The sequence below is a fragment of the Mytilus californianus genome, unplaced genomic scaffold (genome assembly GCF_021869535.1).
Source record: "Mytilus californianus isolate M0D057914Y unplaced genomic scaffold, xbMytCali1.0.p SCAF_4, whole genome shotgun sequence".
In the NCBI taxonomy this organism is placed as follows: Eukaryota; Metazoa; Mollusca; class Bivalvia; order Mytilida; family Mytilidae; genus Mytilus; species Mytilus californianus.
Window position 1 is genome coordinate 73,918,970 of NW_026262690.1, and position 20,368 is coordinate 73,939,337.

At 32.3% G+C, this 20,368-nt stretch overlaps 1 protein-coding gene across 1 annotated transcript; it reads right to left on the minus strand.

Annotated features, from left to right (window-relative positions):
• Positions 1-452: 452 nt before the first annotated feature.
• LOC127738494 (uncharacterized) lies at positions 453-20,016 on the minus strand. The gene is made up of 6 exons (XM_052249780.1): positions 19,696-20,016; positions 14,184-14,384; positions 7,742-7,792; positions 6,589-6,903; positions 2,357-2,707; positions 453-827 (listed from the first exon to the last, which is right to left on the minus strand). The coding sequence occupies exons 1-6, from the start codon at positions 19,778-19,780 to the stop codon at positions 655-657; spliced, it is 1,176 nt and encodes a 391-aa protein (XP_052105740.1). The 5' UTR covers positions 19,781-20,016; the 3' UTR covers positions 453-654.
• Between the last annotated feature and the right edge of the window lie 352 nt (positions 20,017-20,368).

Below are 20,368 nucleotides of genomic sequence, written 5' to 3' on the forward strand. Positions count from 1 at the left end.
TGGTTTTTCTAGGCTCGCAAAATATGTTATATGTTTTACACTTCATTTGTATATCTGACCTAATTTGTGCACCCCTTAATTCTTTAATGAATAAATTTAGGAAATTACGTTTACTTAACATTATTGATTTCAAGTTTAATGTTTTCAGCGACTTTTATAAAAGAAAAATCCTTCTTAAAATGTTGGTGTTATAAAGACAAGTTTATGTTTATGTTATTTTTATTTCTTTTTAGATTTAGAAAAAACTTAATGTTTTTTTAAATTTTTAAAGCAAGACAATTGCTCTTTGTTGTATATTAACAAAGCACATCTAATTTCTCTAACATGCCACCTCCATACTACTTTTTTTCAGTTTATTGAAAAGGTTATGTTTATTGATATTTCGTACGTGCTTGAAATCTTAGAACAGAACAAAACTAATGCAAATTACAATGGAAAAAAAAAAGACACCATACGCAGATTACTTTTATTTTTTAAGTTACAATATAAAATATAGATGTATAATCACAAGGGGAATATATTCAACAATCTAAACAATAAAACAAAGATACAGACGACATAATCCCTTAAATGTCATAAATTCTGTCGTTAGCTCAGTTAACCTGTACATGGAAATTAAAAACTCAAGAGTAATTGATCACATTTAACGTTATTTCATGGTTCTGGACAAGGCACTTCGTTACAATTGGAGCATGTGACCGTGGCATTGAAAAAGCACAGAGGATGTGCACATTTGTTTGAGACCATATCATTAGTCAAACAACGTACGAAATGATAACAGCTCTTTGGATGATATTTATATTCTTCGCCGGTTGAGCAGTAGTTTTCTGAAATGTGAAAGACATCGATATTTAAGGTAACATTTTATCACTTGATCAAGACAAAATATTTAAATTGTATCTTATACATGATTGGTTGGCAATTAAACAACATCTCCTCGTTGTTATAAGGTTAAAATAACTATGACAAAGTTCAAACAGGCAATTTTGAATGTCATCTTTAGGCCATTATTAATTTTGTATGTTCTAAAACGATTTCTGTATTTGAACTCCATAATGTTTGTCTTGAAAAAATGTTGTAAAAATATTTAAACGTCTGAAAAAAATCATCATAGATACCTGGCTTATAACCGTGTACGCCTGACGCGAGTTTCGTCCTACAAAAGATTCATCAATGACGCCCGAATCAGGTCAATTTGGTCTTTCAAATACGACGTTGAAAAGCATTAAAATTCAAAATTTTAAAAATTGTACGGATTAAGGATAAGGCAATATATACAGATTTTGGTTCATTTATATGTTTCGGAGTTTACTAGTGTGACGTCCATTTTCTCTGAGTATACAATTTTGTTGAGGGGCCAGCTAAAGCCCGCCTCCGGGTGCGAAATTTTCTCGCTGTGTTGAAGATCCATTGGTGGCCTTGAGCTGTTTTCTGCTCTTTGGTCGGGTTGTTGTCTCTTTGACACATTCCCCGTTTCCATTTTCAATTTTAGACTAAGCGTTTTGAAAAAAATAATTATTTCTAAACAGTAAATTTGCAGAAAATGAACATTTCAATGATATTTGATGTCAACAAAAAAGCAAAGACAACTGGAATAAAACTGTTGCCGTTATCAAGATATTGCATGTCAACACAAATGAGCTGAATACGGGACTTGTGATACTCCCGGGGACGAAACTTCAACCAGCAATGACACCGGAACATGCAGTGGTAATAACGACACTAGGCTTATAATTTATACACATTTCGTCTACATAAGATTCACCGGAGACGTTCTAATCAAATCAGGTGGGAGACTAAATCAAATACGAAGTTGAAGAGCATTATGAACTGAAAATTCTTAAAAGTTGTGCCAAAAAAGCTACGGTAATCTATATACCCTGTGTCAGAAAAACCTTAGTTTTCGAAAAACTAAACATTTTAAAAACAGTAAATTTACAGAAAAATAAACATATCAATGATAGTTGATGTCAACCAAAAAGCAAAGACAACTGGAATAAAACTGTTGCCGTTATCAATGTATTGCTGCACAAAAATAACGTTGCGGACACTCAAAATTATCGACACATCATATGAAATTGTCTGTTTATTTTACTTGAGCTCATTGTTATAAAATAATTGTTGTGTAAAGTACCTTACCATATGATAATTATCAGTTAATATTATCAATGCCTCAAATAACGTCCTAGTGCTCGTTTTTTTAAAACATATCACTACAGTTGTCCAATAGCGTTCCCGGACACATTTGCAGTTGAAATACACCAGATAAAAGCATTATCAAAGCTATCTGAACCCTGTTTAACATAAAGTCGCATTTAAAAAAAAAGTTTAGATGAAACAAATTGAAAACATCTACCTTCAATTAATACAATCTGTGATTCTTCCGATGTGTAGTAAATACCATCATCTTCTTCAGTTATTGTCTCCTGATTGACAGCTTTACATTTAATAGTTGTTAAATTCCAATCAGGTGTGAGCATTTCATCTATTGTAACTGTTTCCTCATGGCTGCAGATTTCAGGTTTTTGAATCACTTGTACAGAATCACTACTGATGTTAAGTGTAATGGTGTCACTGACATTTAGTCTTTTGATTAATATTTGAAGCGACCCTGCAGGATTTCCAGTATTCCCTGTGCAGGTGATTGTTGTATTTTTATTTTCAACTGTATGGAAAGGTACTTGAAGTATTGGTTTATCTGGTTTTGCTAAAATGAAAATTTGATAAGTTTTTAATTTATTATTATGCTTTTCTGATAAATGTTATTAAATAAAAATCAAAAGATAAAGCACAATCTATATATCTTAGATGCAGATCAGATCAAAGTAATGTCGTTTCAGTTTGCTTGTTTGAACTCTTTTACATTTGTCATTTCGGGCCTTTCAAAGCTTACGATGCGCTATGGGTTTTGCTCATTGTTAAAGGCCGTACGGTGACCTATAGTTGTTAACTTCTACGTCTTTTGGTCTCTGGTGGAGAGTTGTCTCATTGGCATTCATACATCTTCTTATTTTTATATTAAGTAAACAAAAATATCTACTTTTTTTCGTATAGCTACGTTTACACAAAATAAGCTCTTATGCTTTCATACAAAGATTATATGCAATCACAACGTTTAGAAGTGAATTTTGAAAATTTTTTAAGATGCCATTTCGTGAGTCATTGATTTGTTTGTGGTCAAAGGAAGACGAATTGATTAATGTCAGAATAAATTTGTTTTTTTGCATGGTCAAATCAGCAAACACTGAATGTTTCATAAGATAACTCCTTAAAATATTCATGTTATCTATGGATAAAACACGCTATTCTATCAAAACTGTGAAGAAAAAAATATTTTTGGTTAAACTTTTCTTGCAAGGACATTTTTGCAGCGTACCAATCGGTTCATTTAAATTTTGTGCCATAAGGGATTTTTTACATTTAATATCTGCAAACAGGGGCGGGTCCAGGTGAGGGCGTAATGGGCGTACGCCCCCCCCCCCCCACCCCCCCACATTTAAAAAAAAAACCCAAAAAATAGAATATGGCATTTCACAATTATTTTATGTTTTTTAGCTCCGCGAAAGATTTGATTCTACGACCCCTTTTTTCAAGTATCCTAGAAACGCCCCAGGCAAAAGTGTATAAATCAGCTTTAGAAGTATAAGTTTTATAAAGACTGTTATTGACTTACATGTAGTAACCCTATTGCCAAGTCTGTTTATTTTTGAAAATAAATTTTATACAATTTCAAATAAGTTTTGATCAAATATAATTTACACAAACAAAGTTGCATAAGAACATTCATTCAAATAGAATTAAGAATGGAAACGGGGAATGTGTAAAAGAGTCAACAACCCGACCAAAGAGTTAAAAACAGCCATCGGCACCATTGTTTCATCAACGCATCGAGAAAATACCACATACGGAGGCGTGCTTCAGCTAGCCACTAAACAATAATTTATACTAATTCAGGGAAATGGACGCCACGCTAAATACTATCAAAGGCTAGAGGTAACTGACTTGAGACGGTCGCTTAAACATATTTTGTGAGACTTCAACCCTCCCCCACAGCTCTAGCCGATATGGAACAAACAAACACACAGCAATAAGCACAGTAAAAAGTCCGAGTCCAATGTTAGAATAGGTAACAAGAAACTAGGCAAAATGACAATGATCAACATAAATTAACAAAGGACTACTAGCAGTTACTGACATGCCAGCTCCAGACCCTCAATTAAACTGATCGAAAGATTATATCTTCATCATTTGAAAATCAAGCACAATCCCTCCTGTTAGTGGTTTAGTATCCTGCCATATATTCTTCCGAATTTGACTTCAATATTATCCCAAGTATTTTGGTGATTCATTTAATAAACAATATAACGAACAGATACCTATATAAAAAAACCGGATCACACCAAAAGAATGCAAAAAGGTTAGTAATGAGGTTATTTAAAAAGACAGTCGGAACTTAATTTATAATAGCATTTGCTGTATAAAATGTCAGCATCACTTACGTATTTTTCCAATTTTGTCTCTTTGGTGATGCTCTAGGAAAATATATTTAAAAAAAAACTGATAAGAACTGTTTTCTATCTAAGGAATCAATGGTAGTAAATCCGTCTATTTCATATTCATTAAAAGTTAACTGGAACCATGTAATTCAGATTCCCCCTGTTAACCTATTTTCCTTGTTTAGTGCAGAATATGATAAACGAGAGATGAAAGATACCAAAGGGACATTCAAACTCGAAAGTAAACTGACAACGCCATGGCTAAAAAGAAAAAAGACAAACAAACAAACAACAGTACACAAAACACAACATAGAAAACTAAAGACTGAGCAACACCAATCCCACCAAAAACTGGGGTGATTTCAGATGCTCCAGAAGGGTAAGCAGATCCTGCTCCACATATGGCACCCCTCGAGTTGCTCATCTTAGTACAAAACCGGTGATATGTTTAATTCGATAGGTCACATTCGGGAAAAAGGGGACGGGATTGTAGTTATGACATTTTGAACATATCTGCTATCATCTGTGAAACAACGGATATTCCATAACGGCCAACCAACTTGTGATGGCGTCCGTAAATTTACGAAGGGATGATTTCATCTTCACCACATGGAACTCTTGGTTTAGTAGCTTCCTTGTGAGCAGAAACCCTCTATCAAGGAAATCATGAACTGGGAGATATATACTCCGTATGCAGGCGCTGCTGGAATGATGCTACATAGAAATGGAAAGTTCACAATTTGGAAGCTGAAATCATCTCTTTTGTCGTAAAGTTTTGTTTTCAACCGACCCTCATTTTCAATTTCTGAATGAGTATGTAATTGAGCTAGTCAATGTTTAGATACGAAACAAATATTCTCGCTGTGTTGAAGGCCCATTGGTGGCCTTGGGTTGTTTTCTGCTCTTTGGTCGGGTTGTTGTCTCTTTGACACATTCCCCGTTTCCATTCTCTCAATTTTATGTTACATAAAGCATGGTTTGGGAAATACATAAGATTTAGAAAATGCATTACAATATATCCTATTTAAAGAGGTTTTGGGAAAGATAGATGTTGATCTGATAAGAGCATCGATCTATTACTCAAACATTCGACAGTACAATATTTGAAGGAACCGGGAATGAATAACTTTACAGTATCAAAGTTTGCAGAACTTTCTTATACAGAAATACTTCGTGCCAACAAACTTAGATACAACTATTTAGAGGTATTGAGGCTTATAAATTTATGAAATGATTATATGATATATTCTAAAATGTAACTTTCAATTACAAATTGAAACAATGTGAAGTAACAATTTTCAGAAACTCTTATGACACCCTGTCATCATTATATGACTTCTTCTTTCTGAACTATAAATATTTGGTATACAAACTTGCAAAGCAGATATCCGCCTGCTACAATTCACGTCATATAATACAATATTATATAATTATTGACTTTTGATGAGGTTGATACAATGATTTATCAACCCCAGAGATATGATATTCACCGAGGCCAACGGCCAAGGGTGAACGTCTTATCTATGGGGTTGATAAATCATTGTACTAACTGATTTCAAAAGTCAACAATTAGTTTATTATATTACTTTTTTTTATCCATTTCCAATTTCAAGTATTTGCTAAAGATATAAACTGCTCCTTTTATACAAAATATATTATCTGCTTTGGCAGTTACCAAACTTTTATAAGTTGAAATATTAAATAAGATTTGTTTAAAAGATAACAGCGAAATAAAGAAGAAGAAAAATGAGAATGAGCATGACGTAATAAGCCTACGTTATTGACGTTTTTTGGAAATCAATATTTATAGGTACACGATAGCAGTTCCAAATCTTATTTTAACCTCTCGTTACTTTTCCCGCGGTGAATACAACATTTTATCAAAGAGGATTCCCTACATTTTTAGCCAATGAGAAAAATGAATTTTTATAGTCATATAATAATATAATTTAATGCCTTATCTATTGCAAAGATAACAAATGTTACGTTCGTTATCGTATAACAATAACTTATAAATTTTTTTCTAAAATGTAAAAAAAAGCATGCATTTTATTGCATTGTCTTTGTATCATAAATTTAAATTCAGACATACTTTGAATGATTAATTGGCCTTGTGCAATAGCTATTTCGCTCTCTAAATCCACTGCAACCACATAAAGACCGCTATCGATGCATGATGCATTCAGAAGTTCTACTGTTACAATTTTGCTAGATATTCGAACATCAATTTTTCCACTCGTGTCAACCATTTTTACAGTTCTATTGCTTGCTATCTGCGCAATAAGATTTGATTGTGTTGTGGTCTCAAATGTCACATTTATTGACGAAAACGCTGTTTGATTTAAAACACAAACTATTTGAACGTTCCCTGAATACTGTAGTGTAGAATTTCCGGAACACTGGATATCTGTAACAGTAATATATTTTTAAGCTTTTTTTGTTTGTTAACAAAACAACAGTTCTAAACATACTATCACTTTCCTTGGACATCTGCAAGAATATGTGAACACTTGCATAGTCTCTCTCGAAATAAAACATATTGATCACCTCTTTATTTTTATTTCATCAAAAGAAACATAGTTGTGTTACTTCTAGTAAAATATAACTGTATATATTTTTGGTCCAGTAGTTTTGTATTTGATATGCTGATATTTTTGTCTGTACATTTCATATGCATACAATTACAAATGTATGTGTATTTTATTAAAAAATCAAAATTCCGCATGTAATTTTTGACATTTGATGCCACAGTGGTTTTTAGTTGGGTTCGTGTTTCTCAATCGTTGTTTTTCTATATTGTGTTTTGTATACTGTTGTAGGTCATTTGGTCATTTTGCCATGGCTCGACTTATGAATTTGAATGTTCATTTAGTATCTTCAGCCTCTCTTTTGATTACTTTAGATGTTTTATGTTCACAATTAACTTCTGGAATTCTTCGTCTTCAGGATATCCGATAGCGATATCAAGTGTAATTGTGTCTAATCTAGACAACATCATTACATTTGGAAGATTAAAATAACTGTATACAATCAGGTGTAAACCTGCTTTTTAAACCCGTATTCAAAAAAAATTACCACGATTTGCATATTATCTCAATATACCTATTATTGCTTTCGGTAATGATTAATTGTAAACCGTATAGACCCTAGGACTATCATATTTCCTGTTTTGGGAGAAACGTTTCTAATGAAGGATATAAATATTGATAAGAAAAATTTAAACAACAGAAAACTTGTATACTTACGCTGAGAAGGTGCAACAGTTGGTAACATAGGCACAGGGGTTGTACAGAATCCTGAAAATTAACATGATTTGTCATTAATACAATGTAGAGGTTTAGTAATATTCTAACTGTTTATGTTGTTCCTCGTAAGAATCCTCAAATGAAAGCATATATACTAAAAGCTAGAAACAGAACAAGAACTGCACAAAGAAAAGCCAAACTAACGCCGAGTGCATTTCTCGTATGTCTTCTCCAGGTTTCTGTTTTATAAGAAAAAGCGCTTTTACTTGAATTACGTTTCTGCAGTCAAAAAAGAAGAAAAATAGGGCTACATGAAGGTAGGGCTTAATAGAGATTTACGGAAAGTCTCGGTACCGACTGTTGACACCGACTTTGACTGGTAAAATGAAAGGGGTCGTCTGAAATGTGAATTTTACGGCGCACTTTATTCCTAAAGTATTTTTGTGCAAATAAAACCAGTCTATTGCTCCACCGGTAATAAGCAGCAAAATTTGGATTCACAGTTTTATTAACAGCACATTTCAATCTGATGTATCGTCAAGCTCAAAGACATAATATATGAAACCAGATAAGTATTTTTACCTATTATGTCGGTTCGTTTTTTTGTTCACACATCGATGTCAATATTATGGAATTTTATGCGACTGTCATACAAGTGAGAGGTTTAGCTAGCTATAAAACCAGGTTTAATCCACCATTTTCTACATAAGAAAATGCCTGTACCAAGTCAGGAATATGACAGTTGTTATTCATTCGTTTGATGTGTTTGAGCTTTTGAATTTGCCATTCACTTAGGGACTTTCCGTTTAGAATTTTCCTCGGAGCTCAGTATATTTGTAATTTTACTTTTGAATGTTTTTCTGCTATAATGCCATAGTGTACAAATAAAAAAAATCCAGTTTCCTGATTGAAATATTTCCTGTTCCACAGATACTAAAATAAAGGGAAGTTTAGTTAACCAGGAGGAGGGGGGAGAAGCGGGAACAGATAATCAATGCTGATAAACAATTTTTTAAAAATTTGTGCCAATCAATTATTCTTAGAGGCTGTGTGGCAATTCTGACAACCTTCATGGGCCATTGGACACAATTTGGGAAAATGGCAACCTAGAGGAATTACTATCAAGTTTGGTTTGAATGGACCTATCAGTTTTTGACGAAAATATGTCAACCAATTTTAGATTATGGTAGCCTCGTTTATAAATATGTCGGAATAATCATTTGCAGTTTTTGCGGAGGATCATTCCAGAAACATTTCTACCATCTAGTTTCAAACTTACATTAAGTAGTTTTAAACGAGAAGTTGACCGCTCAAAGGCTGTGATGGCCATTTTGAAAATTGGATAGGGTTGTCAGATATAATTTTGAACCAGCAAAAGAGGATTCCTATATGTGTTATTTCAAAAAAATTGTCGAAATTGCAAAATTTGAAAAAAATGTTACTATTTTAAACCATTCTCCTTATCCTGTTACTTAAACTATTATATGACACTGCATGTACGCACATAAATCACGTATAAAAACTTACATAAATATGTTTTAATCTCATATAAATGGATGTTAATCGTGTTTATAATTGATTTAAAGACTCATAAATACTACAATTTTTCATTTAAACACTTACAACTACGTCTTTCATTAAAAAATTAAAACAACAACTTATAGATTTAATGCGTCCGAAGCGTTTTTCTGGATTTACCTTCACCAGGAACGCTCAAAGCCGAATATTTGAAACCCAAGAATGTATAAAACCGAAACAGTTGAAGAGCTTTATAATAAAAAATGACCTAAAATGATAGCCAAACCCTACTAAGGCCAACTTTGCCTAAGGGAGTTGAAACCTTAGTTTCTTTATAATTTCAAGATTTATAAACGGACAAATTTAGAAAGATTTGTTATTAATCATGTCAAGACCGAAGTACTGACTACTGAGCTGATGATACCCTCGGGGACTGATAGTAAAATACAAATGTTTGCAGTGGTGTACTAAAAATTTGACATTTTATTTAATGACACATACACTAAGTTTGGTTCAAATACTTTTGTAAGCCTGAAAATACAACGGACAACGACGGATGCCAAGTGACCATGGCAATAGCTCACATATACCTTTGACCCAATGAGCTAAAAGGAGGGAAATAATACTTGTGAAACTGTATATAACAATTTATTGTTTTATTCTAAAAGTTATTTGCAACTTTTACCTTGAAATGCTAATTATTTAGTACAATCTTATTTTTATTTTGAGACGATTCCCTTCATTTTTCCTGTCGAAGTTGGTGTAAACAGACGGTAACGAGACTTTCCGTAAATCTCTTATATAACTCCAACATTCGATTTTTTTTTATATTTCAAAACATTATTTACGGCTTATAATATTCAAGGTATGATAACCTAGAGTTTTTTCTCGTCTACTATACAGTTAAACCAAACGGTGACAGCTTCAAAAGTATGGTATAACTCAATCTTTATTAATTATCTAGATTTCAACATATTTTTTTAATAATTTTTTTAATATGCATTAGCCTTATTAGAACAATTCAAGATATTAGATTATGAGTCTCTCTGTGTTAAATTGATAACCTTTCGGGATACTGATTTTAAAAATAATGTTTTGCAGAGATTTGAGAAGAAATTTTTCTATTACTAGAAATACATTTGTAAGTAGCATGAACAAATTCTTTAAATTTGAAATAACACCTACGATATTTGGCGTTGGTAATGCTTGAAGATGAATGTTATTTGTGATAATTACTGTATTTAGAATGTTTAACCGTTTGAAAACTGTATTTTCTAAATGTAAACTAAGAGCGGATCGAGGCAGATAAGCAGAATAAAATCATACCATTTTGCGAAAAAGAAAATAATAAAAACATCCGCACCTTACGTCTCTGCTTGTTGTCCTCATATATATATATATATATTTTAAATAGCCTTGCATTTGTTTGTGAATTTGGTACATGTAAGACCTTTGATTGATAACCAACAAATATTGTTTCTAAAAACATGGGGGAGAGGGTGATTGTCATAATCTTCGCAAAAACAAATCCGAGAACATTACGATAATTCGAAATTCAAAGGCATCTTAGAGATGAGTAAAATGAAAATATAAACTCGCATATCAAATGGATAAAAATATATCATAACAGAGTGTACAAAAGGAGATAGTATACATGTATGTAAGATAAGGCCTCTTTTTGGCTCATTCAAAAACAAAATCAAAAATGTTATGAATTTATAAAATAACATTCTTCAAGCGTTTATTCGTCATCATTTTGCCAGATGTATGTATTTGTATTTTTGAATTACGTCTGACATATTCGCAACAGGGCTTCAAACTTCTAGAATTTAGTTAAAAACTCCAAAACTATCAAAAAAGCTTTATTTTGAGATTTTGTCGTGTATATTTAAATATAAGCCAAGACTTTACAAAAACAAACTTTTGTTACAAAATATATTTAAAAAAGATGTAAATGTGAGTAATAACTATAATATCTTCTCAAATTTATCTTATCCATAAACTATGGGACGGAATGAGTTTTTTTTTGTCAAAACGTCCAATTTCAACATGTTTATGACATCATAATGTCACCACAAGTGACGTTTTTTTTTGTACCCGAGTTACCAAATTATAATAACCTGTTCATTATTAAATTACATTAATATAATTTTTGAAGGCTTGAAACCCACAAGTTAATGTATTAGAAAAAAATATAAAATATTGAGGCGAATCTCTTCGATCAACCCTGGTTGAAAGATCAAGATGGATTCTGTTGTCTGTGAAATAAACTAAGTAATATGAAAAAATATATAATGGTAAATCCAATGATCAGACTGTCGTTGAAATCAGTGTTTGCTGATTGATGTTGCCGGTTTAAGTTTTTGGATAAACATATAAACATACAGATTTTGCAGTAGTTTCAAACTAGTTTACAGAAACAAACAAACAAACAAAAGAACAAAAAATACTTTATTAACCCTAAAACTAGTTTCACATGTACAAATTCGTCCACAAGCAGGATGGCAATCTAAAGGTTCAAAACCAGCGCACAATTAAGCATCTTTGAGAACATATAATATTTTGCATTTCGTGATTTCTTTCGAAAGTGATTACTTTAATAAAAACTACAGCCTTTTTCAAATAAAACCATTGTTTTTAAACATCGAACCGCCGTTTTATGAAAAACTAGTGTTCTTCTAGTACGAATAAAGCGTTTCAAAGTAGTTGTACATTTTATTCATCGTTAAGACAAAACGGCCAATATGGTTTACGCTTTGAATTTCGTAGTTTTGAATTTTCGCAGCTTATTTTAGTTTTTACTCTTTTATGTAATATTTCTTACACAAATCCCTTATCTGTGACCCCTACATCTGAGCCTTTTCCCTGTTAGATTGCATTTATAACAACAATTGTAAAAATAATAAGAATAAAACAAATCTGAATTAATCTGCAAAATCTAAAAGTCGTTTTTTTCTTTAAAATGATTAATTTAATTAATTAAATTAATGATCCATATTGCCCACTATCTATCAAGGGTAGCAATAAGTAGCAAAATTCTAATAAAACAAACATTGTTGTCTAAATGCCGTATAAAACTTTTTTTAGTGTACAAATGTATGCAACGACTTCTATAATATAATTTAATGTTTCATATTTCCACTTATGTTTATTAGTTTACACTTATAGTTCAAACAAAATTGGTGTATTTTGTGTAATGGTCAGAAACGAAGCATATATATATATATATATATATATATGTTACAGCCATTTTCTAAATTTAGACATTTTGTAAAATGCCTGACAACTTTAGGCATTAGGAGTCACGCGTTTTATATATTGACTGACTTTTTTAGGCATTTAGAAAATACCTGAGAAAATTGAAAGGCATTTTACAAAATGCCTGAAATTATTCTATAGAATGAAATATTAAAAAAACTGAGAAAGTAAAAGTATCAAACAACAGTCTAGAGCAGTTTCATCTATGATAATTACTAAAGCTGGAATTTTAAGAGTTTGAATAAAAGGCAATAAATTCTACTAGATTCTTAAAAATTCCCACATGCACCGACCTCGACAACTATTTTTTATTTCATATATACCGGTAATGTTTGGAGGGCTACAACCACTTTTGGTGAAACCTGGACAATCGCACATTGAGGTTAGTCAATACTTTTTCTAACAAGACACATAACGTTCGACCATCAACATTGGTTCCAAAATATGAATATTATCATTTCAATTGTTTCCAACTGATTCAAAGTCACATTAGCATGATCCGGTTTTTGCTCGTCGGAGCATTCAATATACTGAAGCAGGTTTACGCATGTAAGTTGGTGCCTCCTTAGCTGGAGACGCTTATCCTGTCGATACACCTTTATTTGTCTCTTCTTGCTCAATTTTCGAGATTTTAACAATGGTTAATTACGTTTGCATTAATTCATCCGATTATAAAGACCAAAGAATTCCCTTCAAGCAGTAAAGATAAAGATAATCACATATTTGCATCAAAGAAACACGGTTTTGCATGGTGAAACCCATGCTACTTATAAATGGGAATCTGTTTTACTGTACAGGATGTATAAATTGGAGGCAAGTTTTTCTGTCCCCATCCAACATACCTTGATTTCAAGTGGCAGTCAATATTCATGAAACGCGCGTCTGACGTACGAAATTTCAATCCTGGTATCTATGATGAGTTTATTGTAAATCCATAGCAGAACTTACCTCTTTGATTTATTATCAATTTGTTCTCGTCTTAAATATGTATAAAATAATTTCTACTCAATGCAAACAAATAACAATAGGTCAATAAAAAACATGCCTCTTTTTCAGTGGTCCATATTACACACTTCTGTTTTAAATCTAGATTTTCTAAAAATTCGTTTGTAAACTTTGTTCTACTGTTAGAACAATTTGTTATTATGCCACCAAGACAAAAAGATCATAAAATTAATTTCTGAATTAAAAAGTGTGTACATACTTAACGTAGTTTCACTAAAAAGAATTTCCCATCTGGTTTTTAAGAATAAACTCAATTTTACCGAACCCCGTGTTATTTGTTTTTCAAGATATTTGTGATTTTCGTCATATGCATCTTAATGATGATTATCCTTTATTATAACAAATTTCCTGAAACTGAACAGGCAATTTGTTGAATTTATTCCAAAATGTCAGTCATTTTACAAAATGACTAGATATTTTTAGTCATCTTATATAATGCCTGTCAAGGTTAGGCATTGTATAAATTGTCTGAAAGTTCAGCTACTTTACAAATGCATATAACATATATAAGCCCAAGTTAAAACATTTTTTATTAACGCATTAGACAACTCACCACGTTGACATAGTACTTATATGTATATCATTGCACATGTTTCTTTGAATCTCTAGCTTTCTATTTTTGTGATAGCCACAGATCTTATAAGTTAACAAAAGGATTTACCTGAAGGAACAGTTTCGCCACATACTGCCTGTGAGCAATTTGTTGAACATTCTCCAGTTATGCTATTTCTACATTTTTCCGATGGACATGATATTCCAGAAGGATAGACAGTATCATCAATGTTTTCACATCTCACAAAGGCATAGCAGCGCTGGGGGTGACCTATAGTATCAAAATGCTGACCACAAGAGCATATATCGCCTGGAATTACACAACCGAAGTCATTTTTTCAATACCTTATAAGGTGCAATTTAGAACGTTTAACGTTAGTAAACAACTATACTTACTGCACGAAAACACTTATATTCACTGCAAACGACTTCTTATAGTAATAATTTGTTTTTCATCACACCTTAACACTGGGTGACAATGAACTTTTTTGTTTTTTCATACGCTTAAACGATAAATAAAAACATGTACAATGACTATAACAATTTTATATTAGGTCATCAGACAACAAAATACTGCAACAGGGAGTGTTGGTTTGTTCCAACTATTTTTTTTTTGCTCCGGCTGCCATAAATTGACTGTAATAATATCTTGATGTCTATATTAGATAAAGATAGGAAAACAAAGAATGTTTTAATTCAATCCAAAAGGTTGGAGACGATGCCAATAAAAACACTAGACTGAGAAAAACGAACAGCACAAAAGGGTGGTCAATTCAGGTCGTTGTTTGAATCGCATCACTAGCGATACTCGTCAATTTATTTATGGCAAATACATGTTCGGCGACGAAACAATTAAAAATAAAGAAAAAAAGGAATTTTAGTATCATTAAATGGAGCATATCTTTACACATATTTTGAAGAACGGTTATTCAAAAGTAAAATACAAAAGCATCAAAAGTATGACTTCAATTTTTCCATTTATTATTATGATTATATAATAAAATTGAGAATGGAAATGAGGAATATGAGACAACAACCCGACCAAAGAGCAGAAAACAGCCTAAGTCCACAAATGGGTCTTCAACAAAGCGAGAAAATCCCGCACCCGGAGGCGGGCTTCAGCTGGCCCCTAAACAAAAATGTGTACTCGTTCAATGAAAATGGACCTCTATTATAGAAATCAAGAAAGGAAACATAAGCTCAGGAATATCGTATAAAACGAAAACTATATACATATTGATAAACTTGACCTTTCGATTGACAGTCACCGTACAAATTGAAAATTTGTCAGTGCAAATTGAGTGCACAGACTATAATTTATTCCAGTTTTTAGCGTATGAGCTCTTGTTAACAATTCTGCCAACATTAATTAAATTTCTTAAAAATGAAAAAAGAAAAGATAAAACTCAATAAGTCCGCCATTTCAACTTTATTTATTGCAGGAACTCGTACAATATAATACGAATAAATGTCACTAGATGACAAAATGGATAGGTGACTAATCGTTTACTTATGTTGGTTTGTATCATTATACCCCGTCCCTAAAAAAGTATATATAGTTATGCACTTGTCTGTCAATTTTTGTTGTAGTCAATCTGTCACAAGTTTTAGATCCGGATGATTTTTTTTAGTACCGCTTGATCATTTCTTACGTAGTTTTAACACATTGGTTAGGACCATAAAATACAGGTCAAGTTTGATGTTGGATGTTTTGACATTTACCGCTTGGCAGTAATGCCCTTACTTACCTAAACATTACGATTTTTGTCGGTTGTATGATAATTATAATAACGTAACCATTAATAAAATATTTTATAGATTAAACACAAAACATTCATCATAAAATAAAGGTCAAATACATCGGCGTTTAGCATTTGCGCCGATCTGCATGTCACTTGAGCCAATTATTTATTTCATTTGCGCCGATTGTTTTACAGGTAAATTACAGGTGAAAACTATTTTTATTTATCATTATAAACCTCTTCCGCTAGCCAGTTAGACATATGTGATGAATTATCAATTAAAACATTGCATATAACTGTTGCCCCCTGTCCACAATGAGGAGGTGGAAGTAGGATTCCGAGCAAAACATGTGAATTTTAAGGTTAAAAGCACCCTGTTTACATCAACTAAAATAACTGAGTATAGCAATAAAATATCAAATGATATAAAATCTATTTACAGCCTTTAAAATATCAAAGGACAATAAAACATCTTTACGCCATAAAAAAAGCACTAAAATGCAAAAAGGAGCAAATGGAACTTGAAATTATTGAATCGGCGCAAATGAAACAACCAAATCGGCGCAAATGAAAGATTGAAAAATTTATAAAATCGGCGCAAATGTCATACGCCCAAATTCATATTTAAAGGTTTTGACATTTATTGTTCAAGAGTTGTGGCCCCTCAGTATTTCATTGGTTTCCGGGTAATTAAAGTAAAACTTGACTAAATAGTTTGACATTTGAACACAATGTCGATGATTACAAAATACGGTGTAAGTCCAAATTCAATTTTTTTGACATCCCCTGTTCAGGTTTTATGGTCCTTCCTTACAAGTACAATTTTGATTTTTTTAGGGTTTTCATTCAATAAGGAAAATATCGTTTGAATAAATCTTATTAAATGTTAAATGATTTATTAACTGTTTAAAAGTCCATTATTATAATTTTGAAGTTTATAGTTCACATTCTTACCACAATGCATATATATAAATATTCACAGTCTGAATGAGAAAATTTGAGATGACCACGTTGTAAAAAGTTATTTTAGTTCTTTCTTTTCAAATTAAAAGTGTGTGCAAAACTTTTCAACAACAAAAACTAAGTCATTTAAGCATCATGTGATGTTTTTCTCTATACTGCCGTTTCCGATTCAAAATTTATGAATTGACATAAAATTGAGAATGGAAATGGGGAATATGTCAAAGAGACAACAACCCGATCAAAGAGCAGACAACAGCCGAAGGTCACCAATGGGTCTTCAACGCAGCGAGAAAATCCCGCACCCGGAGGTGGTCCTCAGCTGGCCCCTAAATAAAATTGTGTACTTGTTCAGTGAAAATGGACGTCACACTAAATTCCAAAACATATAAATGAACTAAAATTAAAAAACATACAAGACTAACAAAGGCCAGAGGCTCCTGACTCGGGACAGGCGCAAAAATGCGGCGGGGTTTAACATGTTTTGTGAGATCTCAACCCTCCCCCTATACCTCTAGCCAATGTAGAATAAACAAACACATAGCAATACGCACAGTAAAACTAAGTTTAAAAGAAGTCCGAGTCAGATGTCAGAATAGGTAACGTCCATTTTCACTGAACTAGTACACATTTTTGTTAAGGGGCCAGCTGAAGCCCGCCTCCGGGAACGGATTTTCTCGCTGTGTTGAAGACCCATTGGTGGCCTTGGGCTGGTTTCTACTCATTGGTCGGGTTGTTGTCTTTTTGACACATTCCCCATGTCCATTCTTAATTTTATTATGCTTAAGATAACAAACAATGTTTCCACATTTTGAATATTGTTCCAGGGAGGCCCTCCGAAAATGATCACACTGTGGTCCCTTCAGCATAGTACAAGATCAGTTTTTATGCAGAGTCTGACATTATTTTGTGTTTGTGAGTGCATTACGAAATCATAGTTAAATTAAGGCAACTGTTGCGTAACAGTAGTTTAATGATGTTCAAATATCATAAGTAACAAACAAACTGAGGAAATCGTAGGACTTCAAAAAGGATGAAACTGAGAGCGTCGACAGCGTTAGCGTATCCTGATATGCATGCATATATCACAGTTAAATCGAAAAAATAAAATCCCACATATATTCAAAGAAAAGGACAAAAAAGTTGCATGAACTTAAAGGGTTCAATTGAGAAACATTTGAAAAAAAACCAATATTTTCAGTTTGCAATCTTGCAAAATTTATCATATTTTCTAAAAAAAAAACTTAAGGTTACATTTCTGCAAAATGGAGAATTTATTGTGTCAAATAATGACATGACAGCAAAGCAAGCATTAAAATATTACAAAATATCTTTTTAAAATAAAGAAGAATGCCCCCGCTCAAGGTTTGCAATTTTCCAAGTTAAAAAAGGAGCATAACTCTAGAACGGTGAATGACTTACTACCTAAATTCGAACTCAGTCTGTGTGTTGTGGTTGTTAACATTCTATATGAGTTTCATAAAATTTGAATGAAACAAACGTAAGTTAGAGTGCGGAAACGAAAAAAATAGTAATGTTCCAAGTTCTAGAACGGTAAGTGACTCACTGCCCAAATTTGAACTCTGTCTGCGAGTTTTGGGTTCTTATCGTTGTGTACGAATTTCATTAATTTTGCATGAGGCAAACTTAAGTTAGAGTGCGAAAATGGGACCGACGGACGATCAAGGGTAACACATAATGTCTCCGTTGCCTACGGCGGGGGCATAAAAAACATACCTTATATCTATGACAATATGGACTTTTAGCTTATATGTTTTACTCCAAGTGACAGCTTTAATAAGACTGTTATCAGTAAACTTTACCGTTGACCCACTAAACAAAATATCAATAGGGCTCTTCTACTCCCATCTTCCATCTGTAGAGGTTTCATTCGAATCAAGCGAGGAAATCCTTGTTAATTTTTCTCTGTTTTTATTGTGACCTTGACCTTTGGATTTTTTACCCAAAAATAAATAAGCTTCATTCTCTTTTTTATATCTTCCACCTATATAAGTTTCATTTCCCTCAAGCAAGGGATACTTAAGTTATCATTCGGCAACCTTCGGACAAACGGACCAACAGGAAAAACGATACTGTATGCTCTCAAAAAAGGTTTACATCTCGATAAAACATGTTGCAAAAAAACAATTTCGTAACTTAAAAAAACACTTTAACGATTTTACTGTGATACTGTTATAACCTTGAACGGAAATATTTCCAAGAAAGACGAAACAAAAAACAAAAACCAAAAAAACCAAATGATTTGGTTGAAATTATCCGGATAAAATACATTTTTCTAGAGGTTATTGATATGTTAACTGGACCGCTGACTCGCAAACTTAACATAAAAGTCTTTCAGATATTTATCCAGTATGTGAGTTAATCGGTCCAGTACTTCACACATGATTAACTCCTCTGGTATTAATGTATTTTATTTTATTATGAACATAAAAACATACTCTTACTGTTAAGTTTGCTTTGCTTTTAATTTCAAAATTGGAAACAATATCGGAAATTTGAGTCTTGATAAATGAAAAATTACCTTAATATATACAACCAGCATGACAATATAAAAAACAAATTTCCGAATTAGTACAAAGTGTATGTTAGTATTAACAGTGCTCACCATATTTGTTGTTAAAAAAATGAATTCAACATTGCTAATATAACTTAAAAATCTCACATAGAAACACCTAATAAGCACGTGTTTCAATGTTTGATGAACGTTGATATCTTGCTCAGAAGTTTCAAGTTGTATTTACCAGCTTTTTATAATGAACTACTGTGATATAAACATTAACAGGCGAACGGAAAGACGCACAGAATACAAAAAAAGAATGCATATGCCCTATACTCTCTTAGGTGGGGCATGCATAACAACATTTAATTTAATCAAAAAAGTTTAGGACAACATCTTACGTGGAATCAATGCCAGATCACTTTCACTCTTAGTTGCATTGGCATCACTCCCATTGATGCTACATCTCACTTTACCACCATTCATTTCAGACGTGAATGAGATACCAAATTTTAATGTTTCACTATTTTGACAGTTTCCACTTTCTAGGTATCGAGACTCAATATTAATTTGGTATTCACTTCCGTTGGAATAAACCAACTCGATAATCAACTGTTTCGATGGTACACCAACATCGCTAGTACATGTATGAAGACGATCTGTTCTGTAATATCCCAAATCAACGATTTGATCGGTATGCAGTGCAATCAAAGGTTTCCCGGGATTACCTGTAAATAGAGTTTTGTTCGTTTGAGATGTTACAGTACACTAAGTATCAAAATTTGCAAATTACTATAACTATTGAAATTATAAAAAGAGCTTTAATTATCTAATGAAATCTTAGTTGTAGTTTAAGATAAATATCACTATGCTCTTTTCGTAAATCAGTTTTACAATATTGTACAACAAAATCAAGTTATACTTTGAACTTTTGTTTCATTCGTTTTTTAGGTTATCTTTTTTAGTCCATTTTTTTATAATATTGATAGTTGCTTGATTGTTTGTGCATGTTTTTGCTTGTTTTTGTTTGTTTGTTTGTTTGTTTTATTTTATTTCTAATTTACTGTTTTATGA

Coding starts and splice junctions, on each gene's coding strand:
- LOC127738494 (XM_052249780.1), bottom strand. CDS start 19,780: ATGAATGGTGGTAAAGTGAGATGTAGCATCAATGGGAGTGATGCCAAT. Junction 7,793..14,183: donor TGGCGAAACTGTTCCTTCAG/GTAAATCCTTTT, acceptor GTTAATTTTCAG/GATTCTGTACAACCCCTGTG. Junction 828..2,356: donor ACAGATTGTATTAATTGAAG/GTAGATGTTTTC, acceptor TTCACATTTCAG/AAAACTACTGCTCAACCGGC.